The sequence below is a fragment of the Eumetopias jubatus genome, unplaced genomic scaffold, assembly GCF_037043125.1.
Source record: "Eumetopias jubatus isolate StellerSeaLion01/CBP00866 unplaced genomic scaffold, mEumJub1_p1.0 scaffold_8, whole genome shotgun sequence".
NCBI classification, from domain to species: domain Eukaryota; kingdom Metazoa; phylum Chordata; class Mammalia; order Carnivora; family Otariidae; genus Eumetopias; species Eumetopias jubatus.
In genome coordinates, this window is record NW_028274814.1 from 44,649,923 (window position 1) to 44,672,258 (window position 22,336).

Here is a 22,336-nt window from a genome sequence, read left to right on the forward strand (position 1 = left end):
CAAATTTCTCTCCACATCCCCCTGTGCTCAGCTCAGTGCCCGGAGCAGAAGGTGCTCCTCAGACGGGCATTGAGCTAGATTGCAAGATCAGAGAAGGCACGGAAACTGGAGGCCACCCCGGGCTGAGAAAGGCAGTGGGAGACAACTAGTCAAGGGGCCGTGGAGGAGGAGGTAGGAAGAGGGGAAAGGGGAAAAAAGAAGAAAGGGTGGGAAACGGATAGAAAGAATAAATATATATTAAGGAGGAAGGATGCCTATAAAAAAAATAAAAAAGGGGAAACAAAGGAAAAAGCAAGAAAATGAGAAGGACAAGTGAAATCTAGTCTAGAAGCAATGCTTCCCAAGTCAATTTCCCCAATGACTCAATTGCCAGAAGTTCACACCAGAAACCATATTTGTCTGCAGCATTTCATAAGCCTTATGACAGAGGTAGGTTTCTTTTGCCTTTCTTTTCTGTTTATATTTATTTCCACATTTGGGTCTACTTTTGGGCATTTTTGGGATTTTTGAACAATATGTGTAAGGGCTCTTCCATTTTAATGAGCTTTAAAATTATTAACGAATTTCTCTGAAAGGGTTGAAATTGAGCCCTTAGGTACGCAATGCTATCAACGTGATAGATACATATTCTTAGGTAAATACGTCATTAGAAAAACAGGTTCAAAGAAAGTTTTAGATGTCTCAGCTGCTCTAGAAAAGGAGGCTAGGTGGTTTCAAAAAGGATTTGCAGGTCCCTCCTGGGCTTGGTGTGGTGTTGGGGGGACGCAGGAGGTGTTACCCCTCAAGACGGAATGCCCTGTACAATCCCGCCTCTTGCCTCCACGCTTTTTGTCTTTTCCCCTCTCCTATGACCTCCATGGCCTTGCAGCATTGTCCCCAAGGTGTCCTAAAGCCTTCCCTTCCAGACATATTCTGGGACAAGGACCTTCTCGGTACCGTCAGATTCCTCAAAATAGAAAGGCCCCACTAACCGCTAATTCAAACATTTTGCTCTGGGTGGGATAGCTCTTCCTGAAATTTCCGTTTTCATGGGGCAAATTTTTAGGGGTGCAAGGCTGACAGTAGAACCTGATGGGGGAGATCACTCCGTTTCATATTTCGACAAATAATTTCTTGTGCTGTGTTAGATTCTGTGGGCTCATACAAAATGGCCGCCCTCTTAGCCTCAGAGGAAGGAGTTCCCAGAGGACAGGTTCAAAGAGAACTCCCGACATGATTTCCCTTTTTCAGTTGGGGGGCACTTGTATAGAAGAGGCCTACCTCAAAATAAAAACTCCCCCTCACCAACTGGTTCTAGGCAGAAGCCCTGTAGCATCTTAGGCCCTGATCTGGGCCATAATGGTGAGGTGGCCACAAGGGAGCTCAGTAGACCGAGGGCCTTGTGCATTTTAGACACTCAATAAATGTTGAATGAAATAACTGATGAGGGTGGGTGATGGGAAGGGACAGATAGGGGCCTGGGTTTGTAGGGCTCTGAGGTTGAGCTCTGTTCTACACCTTTTGGGAGATGTAGGGGAAGAGAGGAAGGAGGGCACGGCACCCCCCACGTGGGCGTCTGAGGCAACAAGAGGATGGTGGAGGTTGCAGCCACCGAACCACAAGGGTCCCTTAGAGGGTCATGGTCTCTAGGAAGTTTACATGAAGCCAGTGAGCAGTAGAGAGGGTGTGTGCGGTGGGGAGCACATCCCGCGGTGGGGGGGCACATCCCACGGTGGGGCTTGAGGGGCTGCCTGGGGGCTCTGGGGAGAAGATGAAAGTGTCTGTGGGACCACAGACTGTTGCTGTGGTGGGGCTGTGCCCTCTTCCTCTCCCCAGTCTTGCTCCTCATCCCATCTGGGGGGCCAGAGCAAGGGCAACAGGAACCTCAAGAGCTCGGAGAGTTCGTGAGTTTGTGTTGCCATTTTGGTCTCACGGTTCTCTTGGTCTCTTTTGATCTCTCTTTTGGTCTACTGCTCTGGGCATGGGTGTTGCCTTTCAGAATGTCTTCATCTCTTTCCCTCTGACTCTGCCCGGTTTGCACTACCCTGGGCTTGGCATGGGATCAGGGATTGTGTGAAGTGTAGCTAGCTGTGGCTTTAATGAGCTGCTCCGGGTCTCTCCCTCCCATCCTCCCTCATCCTCCCTTGGGGCCTCTGTGTGTTTCCTGGAATTTCTCCTTTTCCCTTGGTCCACCCTGCAGACATCTCCCTTGCACCCACCTCCGGCTCCAGGCTGTGCTCTGCAGGCTTCCTTCACATCAAAGCTGGTTGAAAGCCTGCATTCCTGCCAGAGGCCTGGATGCCTGTTCACTGGCAAGAAGGGGCTAGAGCTTAGCGGCAGCTGGAGGTGGGGATGAAAAAGGAGGAGAGGCAAGGGGCACTCTGGGCAAGACCAACAGAGCCAGAATTGGTTCCTGGCGTCTGAGGCCAAGAGGAAGAGAGGTTCAGGTGTGGGCAGTTGAGTATGGGAGCCATCAGTGTGGGGAGGCACAGACACAGAAATACACAGATGTGAGCGAGAAACAAGGAGAGAGAAAGGGAGAAAGAGAGGGAGAGAGAGAGAGACATGGGGGCCAGGGCCTGGGGGACCAGCAAGCCCTCCCAGCCTCTCTCAAGGGGCTATGGTGTACAGGATGCTACTGTACTGGGGCAGAGCGCCTCTGGGGAGGATGAGGATGTGGGAATCAAAAGCCTGCTCTCTGGGGTGGCAGCGGAAGCCCAAGTCACCAAAGCAAGCAGCAGCTGGAAACCCATAGCCTCCTCCACCGAGCTGAGCCCTGGGTGAGTTGGGGCAGTACAAGGAGCTGGAGGTGGGGAAGTAGCCCTCTGCACAGACCTCAGGATCATGGCGTGAGGAAGAAGGAATGACCACCATTCGGGAAAGGGTCAAGAATGTCCCTAGCCTTCCCTAGGCATCTACACTGAATTTGGACCCCAGGGAAGGGATATTCCAAATGGAGACTCCTTTACTTTCCGCTCACCAAGGACATATTAAGTCTGGGATGGGGGGGGGGGCAGTGGGAACCACTCTCAGATGTAAGAGCGGCCATACCGCACTCTCTCCCCTCAGCCTTCCTCTCAGCACCTCCATGCCCCATGCTAACTTGTAAACAACTACACCCGTGACCAGCCTCTGTCCTCCATTTCGGGAAACCTTCTTGATCTCTTCACTTCCTATTTCCCCGGTTAAAAAAAAAATTCTATCAGGGACATCTGGCTGCCTCAGTTGGAAGATCATGCAACTCTTGATCTCAGGGTCATGAGTTTGAGCTCCACGTTGGGTGTAGAGATTACTTAAAAAATAAATAAACTTAAAAAAAAATTCTGTCAAGCCCCTATCTTGTATTAGGCCCTGGGACATTCCTCTTTCAGGCAGATGGAGTGACTGGAGATGGCATCTATCTATCTATCTATCATATGTAATATATATGATATATTTATCTTCCCCCAAACCTCGTTAGGAAGCCCATGTCCCCAGCACATCTGAGGACTACATCCCTATCATGGGTCGGTGCCCAAAAGGGAACAGAATCTGCCTCCGATGGTTCAAGAGACTGCAGAAAGGGGGTTATTCTCAGAGGTGTGAAGAGGGAACCAGCCAGCACATGGAGGGAGTATAGCTGTTGCCAGAAAGTATGCCCGAGGAGGAAGAGAGTTAGGAAAAATACCCCAGCCTCTTTCCCTCACCCTCTCTCATCTTGTGGGTGCTTCCCACTGGCCAACCCCAACTAGTAGTGGGGTGGTGGTGGCAAGGGAGCTGGGTGGTACGGTCTGCAGAAGTCAGCCTCCTTGTAGAGAGCAGGGCAGGGAGGTTGGAGAATAGCTCAGGGGTGGGAGGGGGTTGGGGAGAGGGGGTGGGGGGGCCCAAGAGTAGGCAACATGGATTGGGGTGACTTGGCTTCATCTAGGCCAGGGTTAGGTGTGGACACATTCTTAAATGACCCACTTTAGTAACAGAATTAATACGTTGAGTACAGAAAGAAGTCAGTGATTTTCCCTCCTCCATTCAATTCAATTTGGTTTAAGTTAACCAAACACATCCCAAATCTCTTTTCGATGCTCCAGCTGGTGCCAGGTCTACAGTGGTGGCAGAGCTGGCTGGAGCAACATCTTCATCTTGGAGGAGATCAAGCTGCGGGGGGCGGGGATGGGAGCCCAAATCAAAGACTGGGCTGGGGGACAGAGAAACAAGTCTGGACACAGGATCTCTTCTTGCCAAGCTCTGGACCAAGTTCATGCTGACACTGCCCCCCAAGGCAGCCACCCCTCTGAGGCCTACTTCCAGTCTGAGCCTGGAGCTCAAAGGTACAAGCCCTGTTCCCATCTGCCTTCCAGACATTATCTGGTGGCCTTCCTCCAGTCCCCACTCCCTCCATGTCATCTGGTCTCCTTCCTAAAGCTCTATACAGACCATGTCCCGTCTCTGCTCAAAACTCAGCAGTTCCTCCTAGTTGCCTGCAGAACAAAGCCCTGACCCTCTAGCCTCCCTGTCAAGATTCTCAACCAGGCCTCAGATGCCTTCCCACATCCCACCCCCTCCCTCCCTGAGTCTCTCCAGACTCCCAGTTGGGATCTCGGCCCTGCCCCCTGACAGGCTGCCTGACTCACTGCTGTGGCATGGTGGGGTGCCCCCACCCTGTCCTCCCCTCCCAGTTTCTGATTCAGCAGGTCTGGGGTGAGGCCTGAGAATCTGCATTTCTAAACAAGTTAACAGCTGCTGCCGATCCAGGACCACACTTTGAGAATCGATGCTCTGGGCTCCTGGGTGGCTCAGTCGGTTGGGCATCTGTCTTTGGCTTGGGTCGGGAACTCGGGGTCCTGGGGCCCAGGATGGAGCCCCGCCTCAGGCTCCCTGCTTATCAGGGAGCCTGCTTCTCCCTCTCCCACTGTCTCTCCTCCCTGCTTGTGCTCTTGCTCTCTCTCAAATGAATAAATACAATCTTAAAAAAAAGAGAGAGAGAGAGAGAGAATCGCTGCTCTAACCTCAGGCTGCCCATTGTGCTAGGTTCATTCAGAGCCTTTCTACACACCCTCCCCTCCCCCCGCCACCCCAGCCGCCACCATCTCCGGAGCTCACAGAAACCAAACAGCATTTTTCTGCTTTCCCTCAGAGGCCTTACAGGGTTGGTCTGAGAGTGAGCAGGGAGTTACTCTCTGCTCCTTCTCTCCCTCACCCCACACAGTGTATCTGGCCCCAAGTCCTGGCAATTTGCCCTCAGACGTACCCCTCAGGGCGGTCTCTTTTTCCACATTTCCATAGTTCTGACTTGTCTGAGTTTGGGCCTGTCTTCTCTCACCAGGATTGTGGCAACCTTGCTTCCTGGGCTTGGCCTCCTCCGGCTTGTCTTTCACAGAGCCGCTGAAGGGAGCCACTCTGCAAACCAAATCATGTCCTTTTTTTTTTTTTTAAAGATTTTATTTATTTGACAGAGAGAGACACAGTGGGAGAGGGAAAAGCAGGGGGAGTGGGAGAGGGAGAAGCAGGCTTTCCCCCCAAGCAGGGGGCCTGATGTGGGGCTCGATTGCAGGACCCTAGGATCATGACCTAGCCAAAGGCAGACGCTTAACGACTGAGCCACCCACGTGCCCCTAAATCATGTCCTTCTTGACATAAAGTCCTTTACTGGCTCCCTGGTGCCTAGGGCCATGGCCTGGCATCACAGCAGGGCACTCAAGGACCTTCACGGCCTGGCCTGGCCTGGCCGCCCGTCTCAGTCCCCAGCAATCTGCCACCTTCTCTGTGAATCCTTTTCTGATTCCACTTCAAGAACCCACTCTGGCCTGGGCACAGCCTTGTGTAGCACGTCTGGATGGATGTCTGCTTAGCAGTCAGCATGTCTAGGTCCCTGGCTCGGCTGTATGGGTGAGATTGCCTATCATCTCCCTGTATCCCTTTGAGCCCCAGGCCCAATAAATGCCTGCTGACTAATGATTGGTATCTCCTTCAGGCCCTGCCCTTTGTGCGGGGAAGGCCCAGGTCCCTGCCTGCCTCAACAAGGCCACGATGAGTCGAGGGGCTGCTTTTAGGCACCTGCTCCTGGTGCTGCAGTTGGGTGAGTGCTCAGACCTTGGGGTTCTGGTGGGAGGAGGGGCTGACTGGGAGATGCAAAAATGGGGGGATGGCCTTGAGGCCTGACCTCCCTTTTTTCCACCTAGCGATGCTCCCCGCGGTCCCTCTGGAAAGAGAGGTGGTGTTAGCGAAGGTGGGAGACACAGCAGAACTGCCCTGCCATGCTACCCCGGGGAAGAACATAGGCTTCAACTGGAAACATTCTTCCATGCTCAAGATTCTGGGGCGTCAGGGCTCCTTCTGGCTTACAGGTAGGGTGGCCCAGCTCCCCATCCAGGGAGGAAGACACCATGGACTGAACATCCCTGGTGTCAGAGCCCAGCTTCCGGTAAACTCTGAGATCCCAGAGGGGTCTGGTTGACAGGCTCAGGTGTGCTCTCCCAGTCCAGGGTTTCCCTGTGCCAACTGTGGGTGGCCCAGGGAGTGGCTCTCGGTGTCTATTATAATTTCAGAATTTTAATGTTCATGGCCTTATTTTAATGGATCTTAGAGAAATAACTATCATATAAAACTTGTAATTTCATGGATATTATTGCTACAGACCCAGGATGATACGTTTTTACTTCCATTAAAAAGCAACACAATGATGTTTTTTCTCACTTTTAAAGTAAAAAGAATTAAGATCTCCATACTTCTTAGAAACGTATTTTGCAGTAAAGGAGTTTTACTGTCACACTGAGGTTTGCCCTTATACTCTTCTTTAAATAATAATTCTTTCTTGTATGTATGGCCTCTAATATTCAACTTGTTGAATAGAAGCACCATATGAGAAAACCTCATCAGCATGAAATATGTTTTTGTAAATATGTTTTTATTTTATAAGTTTATTAGATTTACCATTGTTTGTATTTCATTGCTTATTTTTATTTTTATTGTTTTTTTAAGATTTTATTTTAAAGTAATCTCTACACTCAACGTGGGGTTTGAATTCACAACCCCAAGATCAAGAGTCATACCCTCCACCACTGAGCCCACCAGGTGCCCCTCATTGCTTATTTTTAATATCTTTTTAATTATGAAAAATTTAAACATATATAAAAGTAGAATAATTAGATAATGAACCCCCATGTATCCCACTCAGCTTCAGCAATTATTGTTTCATGGTCAATTAATGGTTTCCTTTCATCTACATCCCTAAACCTCCACCACCATATTATTTTATAGCAAATACCAAACATTGTATTATTTAGTCTGTAAATACTTTGATATGTATCTCTAAGATATAATGACTCTTTTTTTTGTTCCCCTCCTAAAATGTAATGACTCATTTATTTTTAAGATTTTATTTATTTATTTGACAGAGAAGAGAGAGCATGAGGAGAGGGGAGGGGTAGAGGGAGAGGGAGAGGCAGGCTCCCCAGTGAACAGGGAGCCCAATGTAGGGCTCGATCCCAAGGACCCCAGGATCATGACCTGAACCAAAGGCAGATGCCCAACCCACTGAGCTACCCAGGTGCCCCAAATGTAATGACTCTTTAAAAAAACATATCCACAGTATCATTATCACCCATTAAAAGTGAAGAATAATCCCTTAATGTTGATAAATATCCAGGCAGTGTTCAAATTTTCCTAATTGCCTCTAATATTATTTTTACATTTGGTTTATTTGAATCAGGATCCAGATAAAAATTTAGGCATGGTATTTGGTTGATATGTCCCTTAAATCCCTTTGAATTTACATATTTGTTCCCCCAGATTTTTTTTCTCTTACCACTGATTGGTTGAAGAAACGAGGCAATTGTCCTGTGAAGTTTTACATGTTTGAAAGGAGCTGGCTGCATTCCCGTGGTGTCATTTAACATGTTCCTCTGTCCCTTGAGTCTCCTATCAATTGGTGGTTAAATCTAGAGACTTGATTAAGTTCACATTTAATTTTTTAAAGATTTTATTTATTTATTTATTTGAGAGAGAGAATGAGAGAGAGAGAGAGCACATGAGAGGGGGGAGGGTCAGAGGGAGAAGCAGACTCCCTGCTGAGCAGGGAGCCTAATACGGGACTCGATCCTGTGACTCCAGGATCGTGACCTGAGCCGAAGGCAGTCACTTAACCAACTGAGCCACCCAGGTGCCCCACATTTAATTTTTTTTTTAAAGATTTTATTTATTCATTTGTCAGAGAGAGAGAGAGAGTGAGCAAGCACAAGCAGGGGGAATGGCAGGCAGAGGGAGAAGCAGTCTCCCTGCAGATCAAGGAGCCCAATGCAGGACTGGATCCCAGGACCCTGGGATCATGACCTGAGCAGATGCTTAACTGACTGAGCCACCCAGGCGCCCCTTTATTTTTTATTTTTAAAGAGAGAGATAGCATGAGCTGGGGATGGGAGGGGCAGAGGGAAAGGGAGAGGGAGAATCTTAAGGAGGGTCCACACTCAGTGCAGAAGCCCGATGCGAAGCTCGATCTCATGACCCTGAGATCATGACCTGAGCCAAAATCAGGAGTCGAATACTTAAACTACTGAGCCACCCAGGCGCCCCTAAACTTTCCTTTTTTTTAAAAATAAATTTATTTAATCTAAAAAAAGTGAATGCATTTAAAGATGTTACATTAATAAGATAGGTAGATCTGGCCAAAATCATGTATAAGATGTGTGAATGGTTGATGTCTGGGGAAATATGGCTTTAGTCCAAGACTCTGACTTTACTAGCGAGGAAACTGAGGCCTAGGGAGGAGTCCCTGCCCCGAGTTTGTGCCCGGTTAGAAGCAGAACTGGGGCTAGAACTTTGGTCTTTCATTCAGAAAGGTATGGAAAGGTATCCTCAGTGCAATCAAAACTGAATTGGCCACAGTGCATAGAAAACCATCTTTGCTGAAAATGGATGTCTCCTCTTCCTGCCTCTGTCCAGTGGGAGAGAAGTCCTCCATTTCTGGCAAGGAGGTTCTTGCTGGGGCCCCAGAGTGACAATTCAGACACCCACCCATGTCCACTCTTCATGTTTGGACATGAAGAAAAAGGGGGATATTGGGCTGGATCTTTATTGACCCAAAGCCATTCCCTAAAATTAACAAAACCCCCAATTCCTGATCTCTTTCTGATAAAGGCACACAAAGCAGAAATCAGCAGGTTAACTGCCCTTTGTGTGCCCATGTCCTTTCCTTCAGACAGCTGTTTAAAGAGGACCCTATGGGAGCGCCTGGGCGGCTCAGTCAGTTAAGCGTCTGCCTTTGACTCAGGTCATGATCTGGAGAACCTGGGATTGAGTCCTGCGTTGGGCTCCCTGCTCAGTGGAGAGCCTGCTTCTCCTTCTCCCTCTGCTCTTCCCCCACGCTCGTGCTCTCTCATTCTATCTTAAACAAATAAAATCTTTTAAATAAAACAAACAAACAAATAGGACCCTATGATCAAACTAACCTGTGTCCTTTCTTGGCCTGTGGGCTCCTAGTGCCCATTATGTAATTTGCACCCCGGCAGAGCTCAGAACACTCCCACAAACTCTGCAAGTGATTTTTCTTGTCCTAGAATTTTATTCTGCTGAATTGCTTGAAATAATCAGACTTTCAGCTGAGACTTTATTTATTTTTATTAATTTTAAAGTTAAAATGATTTGAAAAAGCAACACCGGTACATGGTAAACATTTAAAACCATACAAATGATACCCAGTGTGTTGAAAACAAAATTCAGCTGAGTAAATTTGGAGATCTAATTGGCTTTATTCAGTGATTCATAAATTGGGTAACATCCCGACTAGCAAATAGAAAAGAGCTCTGAAGAGCTGTAGAAAGGAAAGGTTTTTAAAGGCAGAAAAGGGGTGGGGAAAAGGAAGTTTATTAGCAAAGAGTGTATTGTTTCAGGCAAGGTCACCTGCTTGAGGGGACAGAAGGGGTCTGTCAGGCACATTTCCTCACTACTGCTGACCAGGTAATTCCAGATTGACTCATTAAAGTTTCTGTTCCTGGGAAAAGCTGAAACTGCAATTAGGTTAGGTATTAAGTCTTGGTTTGCTGATGTGGGGGTTAGCATAACTGACTCCATTTTGGTCCCGTTGGCTCTTGTTTCACAGTTCCCCTCTTTTGATCATAGCTCTCAGCTAAACTGAGCGTGGCCTTAGCGCCCCTCCCAGCTACTGCTCTGAAGTTCTTGAAGTTTCTGTTGATTCTTTGTCTGGTACTCACAGGTCGTGACTTTTCCCCCCTAATCTTTGTGACATTCACAGGTTATAACTTCAGGCTTATAGTTTTTAAGTTGGTGGTTCTTTTTGTTCCTTTTCTGATGTTCCAGTCTTAGGGAGATCATTTGCTTGGTGGTTAACAGCAGCAAACAGTGCGTTTAAAGCCTTTGAGAGGGAGGCACCTGGGTGGCTCCGTCCCTTAAGTTTCTGCCTTCGGCTCAAGTCATAATTCTGGGGTCCTGGGATCGAGCCCCAAGTTGGATTGGGCTCCCGACTCAGCAGGGAGTCTGCTTCTCCCTCTCCCTCTGCCCCGCCCCCTGCTCATGGCTTCTCTCTCTCCAATAAATAAATAAAACCTTAAAAAAAGAAAATAAAGCCTTTGAGAAGATACAGTGCACCAGGGAGACTAGTATGATTATTATTAGCAGGAAAATTCCCAATGTTTGGAGTGCACCTTGGAGTCATGATCCCTAAGACCCAAACCAATAAAAATCAAGCAAGTCAAAGAAAGACCCCATTAAAAGAGTCACTTTTGTTTTTTTAAGATTTTATTTATTTATTTGACATAGACAGACACAGCGAGAGAGGGGACACAAGCAGGGGGAGTGGGAGAGGGAGAAGCAGGCTTCCCGCCGAGCAGGGAGCCCGATCTGGGGCTCAATCCCAGGACACTGGGATCATGACCTGAGCCGAAGGCAGACGCTTAACGACTGAACCACCCAGGCGCCCTAAAAGAGTCACCTTTTTAAGCCAAGTGACTTGGTCAGTGATCTTATGTAACTGAATTTCAACTTCCCTAGAAGTGTTAATCCAGGTTTAGCAGGTGACGTTGGCCACGGCAGACACTTCCTTGCTCAGCTAAGAGAGAATTAAAGTCTGTCTTATTATCAAGAATAACTTTGGCCAGAGAGCCTAAGGATTTTTGTTGGGCAGCTATTATTTTAGCAGTGGATTCTGCAATACTTTCAAGAGTTAAGACGTTGCTGATTGTAGCCTCCGTTTGCATTTAATACCAACTAGGGGAACACTGGTCTACCAAGCTAATTTTGAATCAGGAATGCCTCCTGGTGATTCCTGTTTGAGTCTGTGGTTTGGGACTGGAAAGGCAACAGTCATGGAGACCAGTAAAATTTAGGGGTCTGTAGACCACACAGGTGGTTTTCTTCTGATTACCCTTGCCTGGTGTCCCTTCCCCAGGTTTGGGATTATTAACCAGAGACAGGGAAATGGACCAGGGGGTCTCTAGCATCATGGACAGATCAAAATTTTTGATGACCAATCTAGCAGTCTGAAGGGTGACCCCCCTTAGCAATGACCTGGGAGACCCAGATAATAGTGTTATCTTTCCAAGCCAATGCCAGAGTAAAGGAAAGAAAGAGAGGAAGAAAGAATTTCATGTTCAGTTTAAGTATGAAGTCTTGATCCAGCTTCTTGAGTGGAAGCAATTTATCTTAACATCAGCTACTTCTCTTCTTAGATAATTTGATTTTCAGGTGTCCAGCTCAAAGATTTTGAGGTGCACAGGGCCAGATGGCATGTGGTGACTTCCTCAGCTGTAGGACATGTCCCCAAGGCTCAGGTCCCTGAAGTTTGGCTGCCATCTGGGTAGCGAAGAGGACCTGATTTAGTTCCATCTGAGGAAATTCAAAGACAGTCTTTGTTCTTAGTGATTGCAAGTCAAAAGGAGAAAAGAAAATTGGAAATGTTAGTTTGGAGAGTTGCAGCCAGATATTTGAGGAAACTAGAAGAATTCAGGACCCAGTCCAGTATACAGGTATATAAGAAAAACTCAAAGACAATTAACAGGGTTAGAATCTAATATGGACAAAGGTGCAAACATAATTTTTATCTCTATAATTATCCCCATTTTTATCAAAGATAATTACAATAAAACTAATTCATTTGCATTAAACTTGGTCTGATTATTTACATAAGTGCAGCAAGAATAGTGATTGACCATATCAGCTTTTCTTTCTTTCTTTTTAAAGACTGCTTTGCTGGAACCTTATGAACAAGGTACCAGGTCAGTTTTTCCAAGGGGCTTTATTGGCTCCATAAAGTCAACCTATTTCTTCAGAGCTGTCTGGTTACATCTGAATCTATGCCTGTCTTTCTTAAATAGAACATTCCAGTCAAAGCCTTGGTAATATAACCAATGTTTCCATTTGTGTCCTGTTACAAGGAGAATATAGTCTCATTGAACTTGTGTAAATAACTATTTTGTCATAAAAAGAATACTCAAGAGTTTTCACATTTTGGAGGGATTAGGTAGGGAGAAAAAGTAAATGTTTCATCTTTGATTACAGAGGCATATTTTACTAACTTGTTATAAGTCATAAATGGCTTAAGAGAAAAAGTTTCCTCAATCTGGAAAAATAAAACATTAAAGAACCAGCAATGTTTCAAGCAAGAAGTCATAAAAATTATAATCATCCTCCTCAGCTCATTAAGTCCGATGTTATTAATTCTTGCTTAAATCCAGTTTTTTTCCCATTAATTCTGGAAAGTCTTATTTGTTCATTTTTTAAATCTTAAAGTTATCAGAAACCTGTGTTTGCTAGAGTCCTTTCAATGAATCTTTTTTTTTTTAAGATTTTATTTATTTATTTGACAGAGAGAGACACAGCGAGAGAGGGAACACAAGCAGGGGGAGTGGGAGAGGGAGAAGCAGGCTTCCTGCCGAGCAGGGAGCCCGATCTGGGGCTTGATCCCAGGACCCTGAGATCATGACCTGAGCTGAAGGCAGACGCTTCAACTGAGCCCCCCAGGTGCCCTCAATGAATCTTCTTGATGAAGCACTTTTGTAGGGACTTTTGCAAAAGCATCGGAGTAATACATGAACTGTCTATAAGTGACAAAAGACTTTAAAAAAAAATGTGTTAAAGATCTGATGAAAGAAAAAAAAGATGTGATGAAAGTTCATTATAATGAAATTGACAAGGAAATTTGGTTATTTCTGTGAAACACAACATTTTATTTCATTTCATTTCATTTTACTTTTTTGAGAGAGAGAGCGTGAGCAAGGGCAGAGAGGCAGAGGGAGAGGGAGAGAGAGAACCCCAAGCAGGCTCCACACTCAGTGCAGAGCTGGGCTCAATCTGAGATCATGAGGTGAAATCAAAAGCCAGACGCTCAACTGACTGAGCCACCCAGGCGCCCCAAAACACAATATTTTAAAATGATAACTGGAGCCTCACTTTAGGACAAAATTTTTTTTTCCTCAACCAAAAAAAGCATTTCCATTTTTCTTTTACCATACTTTTTTTTTTTTTAAGTCACGGGGCCTGAACTCATGACCCTGAGATCAAGACCTGAGCTGAGGGCGCCTGGGTGGCTCAGTCGTTGAGCGTCTGCCTTCGGCTCGGGTCATGATCCCAGGGTCCTGGGATCGAGTCCCACATCGGGCTCCCTGCTCGGCGGGAAGCCTGCTTCTCCCTCTCCCACTCCCCCTGCTTGTGTTCCTGCTCTCGCTGTCTCTCTGTCCAATAAATAAATAAAATCTTTAAAAAAAAAAAAAAAAAAAAGACCTGAGCTGAGATCAAGAGTCAGATGCTTAACTGACTGAGCCACCCAGGCGCCCCTACCATACCTTCTTTTACCAAAAACTCACATCCTACTTTCCTTGCATATGGAGAATGTTTCCCTTATTATTTCAAGTAGTTTAAATTACATATATTAGACTTTTTTTAGCCCCTAGAAACCTTTAATTTCTAGCAGAAACTATGAAGTGAGCAACTGCATTAGCATTCTGTGGCTTGGCAGACATATAAATACATTTTATAACTTCTAGAAACATATGCTTTCTTTTTTTAAATAAAGATTTTATTTATTTATTTGAGAGAGAGAGAGAGCACGTAAGCCGGGGGGAGGGGCAGAGAGAGAGGGAGAAGCAGACTCCCCACTTAGCAGGGAGCCCAACCTGGGGCTCAATCCCAGGACCCTGAGTTCATGACCTGAGCTGAAGCCAGACGCTTAACCGACTAAGCCACCCAGGCGCCCCAAAACATATGCTTTCTCATAGTAATTTTTTTAATGTGGCACAAAACATGGTTTACTAACAGATGTAAATATCTTTAGTTCCTCTATAAAAGGAAGCCCAAAGTAGATAAACCTATGTTCAGTAATTAATGTTTCAGTATTTTAACTTATTTAGAAATGATCCAGATATTTAGACTATCCATCGTTTAACTTAGCAAAACTTTAAGCTTTCAGGCTACTAAAAGGATTTGGGGGAACCATCAAAAATTCACCTAAAAACTTTCATCTCACTTATATCTATTTAATTTACTTGTTCTCAACAATTATTTTTAGATTAATTATACAAATTTCATCATACCAAGTTATTTTTTCTTGTGGAGAAGTTTTTTAACAGAGATAACAGGAACTTACTTGACTAGTAACCCCAGGTAGAATAAACGTTGTGTGTCTGCATTGTTTTTATTAAAATTTTTTTAAAAGATTTTATTTATTTATTTGAGAGAGAATGAGCGGGGAGAGGGAGAGGGAGAAGCAGACTCCCTGATGAGCATGGGAGCCCCCCTCTCCCCACGCGGGGCTCTATCCCAGGACTCTGAGACCATGACCTGAGCTGAAGGCAAACACTTAACTGACTGAGCCACCCAGGCGCCCCGTCTGCATTGTTTTTAATGTTGATAATTCTAAAGACATATCTATTTTAATTAAACCAACAAATGTAAACTAGCTTTTAATTACTAAAGATTACCTCAGATCATGTGAACCCGAAAAGCATTTGGTTTCATTTTTACTACATTTCTTTTTTTTTTTTTAAGATTTTATTTATTTGACAGAGAGAGAGAGAGAGAGAGAGAGAGAGAGCACAAGTAGGCAGAGCGGCAGGCAGAGGCAGAGGGAGAAGCAGACTCCCTGCTGAGCAGAGAGCCTGATGCGGGACTCGATCCTAGGACCCTGGGATCATGACCTGAGCCGAAGGCAGACGCTTAACCATCTGATCCACCCAGGCACCCCAGAAATCCTTTTAAATATCTTGTCAGTGTTCACCTGAGACAAACAGTAAATATTCTTGGACTCAAGAGGTAGCCACAAAGAGGGTGCAAAAGATATTTTATTTTCTCTCTCTACTTGGTACTACGGTCAGAGACACAGAAAAGCTGACTCTGGTAGGAGTTCTCACCTTGAGCTGGGTTCTGCCAGTTTTTCCAGGATCCCATCTGTATGCAGCTCGGGTGTCTACCAGAATTTGGCAAAATTTTCCATTAGCTTTAATTTTAGTTTTCCCTTGACTGCTTGAAGGGAATAACATAGCAGTTTACCAAAAAATCCCATGGAGTCCCATCAACTCTGGGAGGGGTCCAGATAGGGGCTCTCTTTTGAGGATAGTATGGGTGTGTCTGTAAGGTCACTCGTTTGGCAGACTTTTGTTTACGGTCTTGTAGTCTTTTCAGAGTGGAAAGACAATTCAGGCGGAAGATTACTAGAACGAGTAGTCAAACGAAGGACAGAGGGGAGCAGTGGAGTTACGTCAGTCTCACAGTGTTTTGTTTTAGGTACCGCTGTGTCTTTAATTTTTCATTTGCTTTTTGGCAATGCATCTTTTAATGAAGGTATTTTGGAATTTTGAAACCTTTTTTTTTTTCATCATGATAAGTGCACTCTTTAATCCCCATCCCCTATTTCCTCTGTTCCCCCAACCCCTCCCTTCTGGTAACCATCAGTTTGTTCTCTACAGTTAAGAGCCTACTTCTTGGTTTCTCTCTCTCTCTCTTTTTTCCTTTGCTTGTTTTGTTTGTTAAATTCCACATATGAGTGAGATCATATGGTGTTTGCCTTTCTCTGACTGACTTATTTTGCTTAGCATAATACTCTCTAGCTCCATCCATGTTGTTACAAATGGCAAGATTTCATTCTTTTTTTTGTGGCTCAGTAGTATTCCATTATATGTACACCACCTCTTCTTTATCCATTCATCTATTGATGGACACTTGGGCTGCTTCCGTATCTTGGCTACTCTAAAGAATGCTGCAATAAACATAGGGGTGAATGTATTCCTTTGAGTGTTCTTGTATTTTTTTAAAGTTGTATTTATTTTTTTAGTAATCTCTACACCCAACATGGGGCTCAAACTCATGACCCTGAGATCAAGAGTCACATGGCCTTCTAACTGAGCCAGCCAGGCACCCCGTGTTCTTGTATTTTTTGGGTAAATACCTAGGAGTGCAATTCTTGGGCCATAAGGTAGCTCTATTTTTAATTTTTTGAGAAACCTCCATACTGTTTTCCCCAGTGTCTGCACCAGTTGCATTCCCACTAACAGTGCAAGAGGGTTCCTTTTCCTCCACATCCTCACCAACACTGGTTGTTTCTTGTGTTTTTGATGTTTGACTTAGCCATTCTGAGGCGGGGGAAGTGATAACACATTGTAGTTTTGAATTGCATTGATTTGCATTTCCCTGATGATGAGTGATGTCGAGCATCTTTTCATGTGTCTGTTGGCCAACTGTATGTCTTCTTTGGAGAAATGTCTGTTCATGTCTTTTGCCCATTTTTTAACTGGAGTATTTGTTTTTTGGGTGTTGAGTTGTATCAGTTTTTTATATATTTTGGAGACTAATCCTTTATCAGAATATGTCCTTTGTAAATACCTTCTCCCATTCTGTAGGTTGCCTTTTAGTTTTGTTAATTGTTTCTTCGCTGTGCAGAAGCTTTTTATTTTGATGTAGTCCCAATAGTTTATTTTTGCTTTTATTTCCCTTGCCTCAAGAGACGTCTCTAAAAAAAATGTTGCTATGGCCAATGTCAGAGAGATTACTGACTGTGCTTTCTTCAAGGATTTTTATGGTTTCATGATGGGTGGGAGATGGACTAAATGGGTGATGGGTATTAAGGAGAGCACTTGTTATGATGAGTACTGGGAGTTATATATAAGTGATGAATCACTAAATTCTACTCCTGAAATCAATATTATACTATACGTTAACTAACTAGAATTTAAATTAAAATTTTGGGGGGGAAGGGTTTTTATGGTTTCAAGTCTCACACTTAGGTCTTCTTTTAAAAAAAAAATTGTTTATTTATTTGTCAGAGAGAGAGAGCATAAGCAGGGGGAGCTGCAGGCAGAGGGAGAAGCAGGCTCTCCGCTGAGCAAGGAGCCTGATGTGGGACTCAACCCCAGGACCCTGGGATCATGACCTGAGCCAAAGGCAGGTGCTCAAGTGACTGAGCCACCTAATTGATGATATAATTACAGTTTATTTCTGGGTTTTCTCTTCTATTCCATTGATCTATGTGTCTATTTTTATGCCATTCTGTTATAATTACTACCACTTTGTAATATAACTTGAAATCTGGAATTGTGTTACCTCCAGTTTTGTTTCTCTCCTTCAAGATTCCTTTGGCTATTTGAGGTCTTTTGTGGTTTCATACAAATTTTAGGATTGTTTGTTCTAGCTCCATAAATATTGCTGTTGGCATTTCGATAGGGATTGCATTAAATCTATAGATTGCTTTGGGTGGTATAGACATTTTATTTTATTTAAAAATTTTTTTTGTTGTAATTTTATTATTTTTAAGTAATCTCTATACCCACCGTGGGACTCGAACTCATGACCCCAGGATCAAGAGTTTCATGCTCTCCCGACTGAGCCAGCCAGGTGCCCTAGTATAGACATTTTAATATTTGTTCTTCCAATCCATGAGCATGGAATGTCTTTCCATTTCTTTGCATCATCTTGAATTTTATTTCATCAGTGTTTTATAGCTTTCAGAGTACAGGTCTTTCACCTCTTTGGTTAAGTTTATTCCTAGATATTGTATTGGTTTTGGTGCAATTGTAAATGGGATTGTTTTCTTAACTTCATTTTCTGCCGCTTTATTAGTGTATAGGAATGCAATAGATTTCTGTACATTGATTTTGTATCCTACAGCTTTACTGAATTCATTTATCAGTTCTAGTGTCTTTTGGTGGAGTTTTTAGGGTTTTCTATATATAGTATCATGTCATCCATCTGTGTATAGTTTTACTTCTTCCTTACCAATTTAGATGCCTTTTATTTCTTTCTGTTGTCTAATTGCTGTGGCTTGGACTTTCAATACTATGTTGAATAAAGGGGGTGAGAGTGAACATCCTATGGTCCAGAAGCCATAAATATCTATGAATATGACCAAATCTTATTAAAAACAACCTAAGATTAGACAAATGAGCATGTGTGCTAGAAGGTGACATGCTTAACTTTTTAGAATTTAAGGATCCCATCTTTATCGTTATTTATTTATCTTTTAAGCTAAGCCTTTGGGTCTCTTGAGCCTAAAGGGGATGTGATGCTGGGTTGAGAATTGTGTGATCTTTTACAGTGTAGCTCAATCTTGAGATTGGTGGGTGACCTAATGTCAACCTAAACCATACCATGACCAACTTATACTGACACGGGAGTCTTTAGGTTAGGTGGCAACTGTTCTGACAACTTTTAAAATTTTTTTAAAGATTTATTTATTTATTTGAGAGAATGAGAATGAGAGAGAGAGAGTACATGAGATGGGGGAGGGTTAGAGGGAGAAGCAGGCTCCTCGCTGAGCAGGGAGCCCGATGCGGGACTCGATCCCGGGACTCCAGGATCATGACCTGAGCTGAAGGCAGTCGCTTAACCAACTGAGCCACCCAGGCGCCCCTGCTCTGACAACTTTTAAGTGCTCAACCTGTGCCCAACAATTTTGCAGCTACTTCTGAGTAGCAGTAGCCTTTATCTACACAAAACAAACCAAACATCTGCATCTTAATATACCAGCAGTAACCGAGAGATATTACTGTGGCTTGGCCAAGTACACATTGCTGTGTACCACCAGCAATTCCCAAACGTGAAACCGGGGTTTGGAGAAAGGATTGTACTAGCAAACCCCCCAAAATTAGGACTGTGGGCTGATTCCAAATAGCAGTTACTATAGTGGAATCTAGGGAAATTCCAAGTAAATGCAGAATTGCAGACTAAATTGCTAGCAGTTCCCAGTTTGGAATCTGGGGATGGAACCAAGGACTGGGTTTTCCAATCAAATGGTGAACTGTGGTCCAAATTACCACCAGTTCCCAACATGGAACTAGTGATTCCAGACAAATGAGGAACTGAATGGAAAGCTACTTAGATCAGGAGCTTGATGCAAAGAGTGTGGAACTCAGAACCAAGAGGGACTTACCCATGGCCTTTGGAAATGGTGAGAAATACAGAGAACTCAAAAGCGTTCACAAGTACGAAGCCTGTGTTTCTCATTGTCCCTGAATGCTGTCAGAAGTTTCCTTCAATCCCACCACTGCTGCCAAATCTGTGAAAAAACAAAATTCAATTCAGTAAATTTGAAGATCTAATTGGCTTTATTCAGTGATTCGTGAATTGGGCAGCATCCTATCCAGCAAATAGAAAGGGGTTCCAAGGAGCTGTAGAAAATGAAAGGTTTTAAAGGCAAAGAGGGGGCAGGAAAGTTTATTAGCAAAGAGTGCACATTTCAGGCAAGGTCACCTTCCTAAGGGGGACAGAAAGGGTATATCAGGCAGACTTCCTCACTAGTGATGACCAAGTAATTCCAGACTGTCTGGTTAAAGATTACATTCCTAAGAGAGTCTTGGTTTGCAGATGTGGGGATTAGCATAAGTGACTCCATTTCGGGCCTGTTGTCTCATTTTTAATAAGTGATAATAAATCTTCCTCTACTGTTGATCCCGTTTCTCAGTTACCTTCCCCAGAGGCAACTTTTAACCAGTTACTGTGTTTCCTTCAAGAGATGATCTCTGCATATATGTATACAGTCCCCTCTTTTTTTACATAAAATAATAAATTCATCATATATATGTATGTACATATGTATATATATATATATTGAGTGCTTACAAGTGCCAGGTAATGTTCTACATTTGGCGCTGGGGATATAATACAGTGGAAAACAATAGAGACATTCAGATAGTGGTTCTAACCTTGCTTTCTTTCTTTTAAATTAGACAGATATTTTGAAGGTTGTTCTATATTCATATGTGTGTGTTTATATATCTATATGTCTGTATTTCTACCTCATTTCTTCTCAGTGACTACATAGTTCTTTTTCATAATTATACCATGATTTATTTGAGTAACCCATATTGTCGCACACTTAGGCTGTTTTCAGTTTATTGCTATCACAAACGGTGAATCAAACTGTGTATCTCTGGACATATATGCAAATGTCTTTGTAAGATAAATTCCTAGAAGTGAAATTGGTGGGCCAGTTCAGCTTCATCTTTAGATATCTTTCTGCTATACAAATTTTTCTCCAATGGCACCTGCTATAAGATTTGACTATATATTAATTTGCACCTTCCAATACATTACTTCCTTTATGCAGATTTTATTGGCGTTACTGTTTTTTCTCCAGATTTAAAAAGTATTACATACTCATTACAGAATATTTGGCAAATGCAAAAATGAATAAGGAAGAAAATCAAGTGCATGCATACTTCCACCATTCAGAGCTATCCTCTGTTAACATTTTGATTTATTTCCTTCCAGGCTTTGTTTAGTGTGGAAAATATACTGTATATATTTTTACATAGATGATATCATGCTGTATTACCTTTTATCTTACTCCCTCGTGACATTTTATCATGATGAGACAATTAATTATTAGACTAATTTTTAAAAGTAATCTGCCAGGGGTGCGTGGGTGGCTCAGTCATTAAGCATCTGCCTTCGGCTCAGGTCATGATCCCAGGGTCCTGGGATTGAGCCCCGCATCGGGCTCCCTGCTCAGCACGGAGTCTGCTTCTCCCTCTCCCACTCCCCCTGCTTGTGTTCACTCTCTCGCTGTGTCTCTCTCTGTCAAATAAATAAATAAAATCTTTAAAAAATAATAAAATAAAAGTAATCTGCCAAAGTTTAACAAAAACAAAATTATAACTCTTTTATGTAGTAATAGCTACTCTGGAAAATTTACTTGACAGAAATAAAATTGTGAATATTTCATGATATCTGTGCAAGGATGTTGTAAGCATTGCTTATACTATACAAGAATAAAATTCAACCTCAGTATCTGTTAGTGAGGAAAGAATTGAATAATAAAAAAAAAATGAGGGCTTTCAGGAAAACGGAGTAGACATATATATTAGTCAGCTTGGGCTGCCATAACAAAATACCATAAACTAGGTGGCTCAAACAATGGAAATTTATGTTTTCACAGTACTGTAGGTGAGAAGTTCAAGATTAGGGTATCAACACTGTTGGGTTCTGGAGGGAACTGTCTTCCTGGCCTATGGGTAGTGCCTTCTTGCTGTGTCCTCACATGGCAGAGACAGAGAAGAAGCAAGCTCTCTGGTGTCTCTTCTTATAAGGGCACAAATTCCATCATGAGGACCTTGTGACCTCATCTAAATCTAAATCTAATTATCTTTCAAAGACCCCATTTCCAAATACCATCACATTGCGTGTTAGAGCTACAACTTATGAATTTGGGGGGGCACACAATTCAATCCGTAGTAACATACTTTTTTGCCAAGCACATTAAGTACAACAGAAAACCCTGGACATTACATATAGAACTAACATAAGAAGACTCTGAAAATTGCAGACTGGTAGGGACCCCAGGGTCAGAGGAACAACATAGTGGTGAGTTTTCTTTTGCCTTGTATATCCCAGTCTTGGAGCTAAAGAAGTCAGCAACTTGGAAACCTCAATGGACACAGACAAAAATAAGACTCAACAAAAAGCCTGCTCTCTCTAGCCAAAGGACCAGGAAAGGAGAAACCTGGAAAGACAAAATACTTTTAGATAATAACTGCTCTACTCCTGTCAAATACCAAAAGAAAAACAGTGGCTCCTTCCCATGCCAGGAAAGGCTGAGTGGGGAGCCTAAACTTCCACCCTCCTGAGGTTGTAATGAGGTACCCCAATACCCCCACCGGCCCCAGTAGAAATCTGGGCCATTGATTCCCATCAGCCATTGGCAAGGGTTCTCAACCCACTGCCTTGTCTGTAAAGGTCACATAAGAAGCCTGGATTTCCACCCCCACCCAGCAGTCATGAGGCGCCCATCCTTGCTGGGTGGTTGTCAGAGGAGGTCTAGTGGAGAGTCAAGACTTTCACCATCACTCAGCAATAACAAAGCTGCCACCATAGGGTTTATGGAGACCATGTGAGGAGCTGGAACTTCTACCCCTGTCCAGTTATAGGGAGCATCCCCTTCTAGCAGCAA

General features: G+C 43.8%; 1 protein-coding gene across 3 annotated transcripts in view; it reads left to right on the forward strand.

Annotated features, from left to right (window-relative positions):
* CD4 (CD4 molecule) overlaps positions 1 to 22,336 on the forward strand; it is a 42,465-nt gene that overhangs the window by 294 nt on the left and 19,835 nt on the right. For 2 of the 3 annotated variants that reach the window (XM_088025889.1, XM_028121103.2), the window contains exons 2-4: positions 4,199 to 4,283; positions 5,927 to 6,031; positions 6,135 to 6,299. In XM_088025889.1, coding sequence (XP_087882015.1) covers positions 4,214 to 4,283; positions 5,927 to 6,031; positions 6,135 to 6,299 — 340 coding nt within the window. In that variant the 5' untranslated portion in view covers positions 4,199 to 4,213. The remainder of the gene's footprint in view (positions 1 to 4,198; positions 4,284 to 5,926; positions 6,032 to 6,134; positions 6,300 to 22,336) is intronic. The other variant, XM_028121104.2, reaches the window with a different exon arrangement.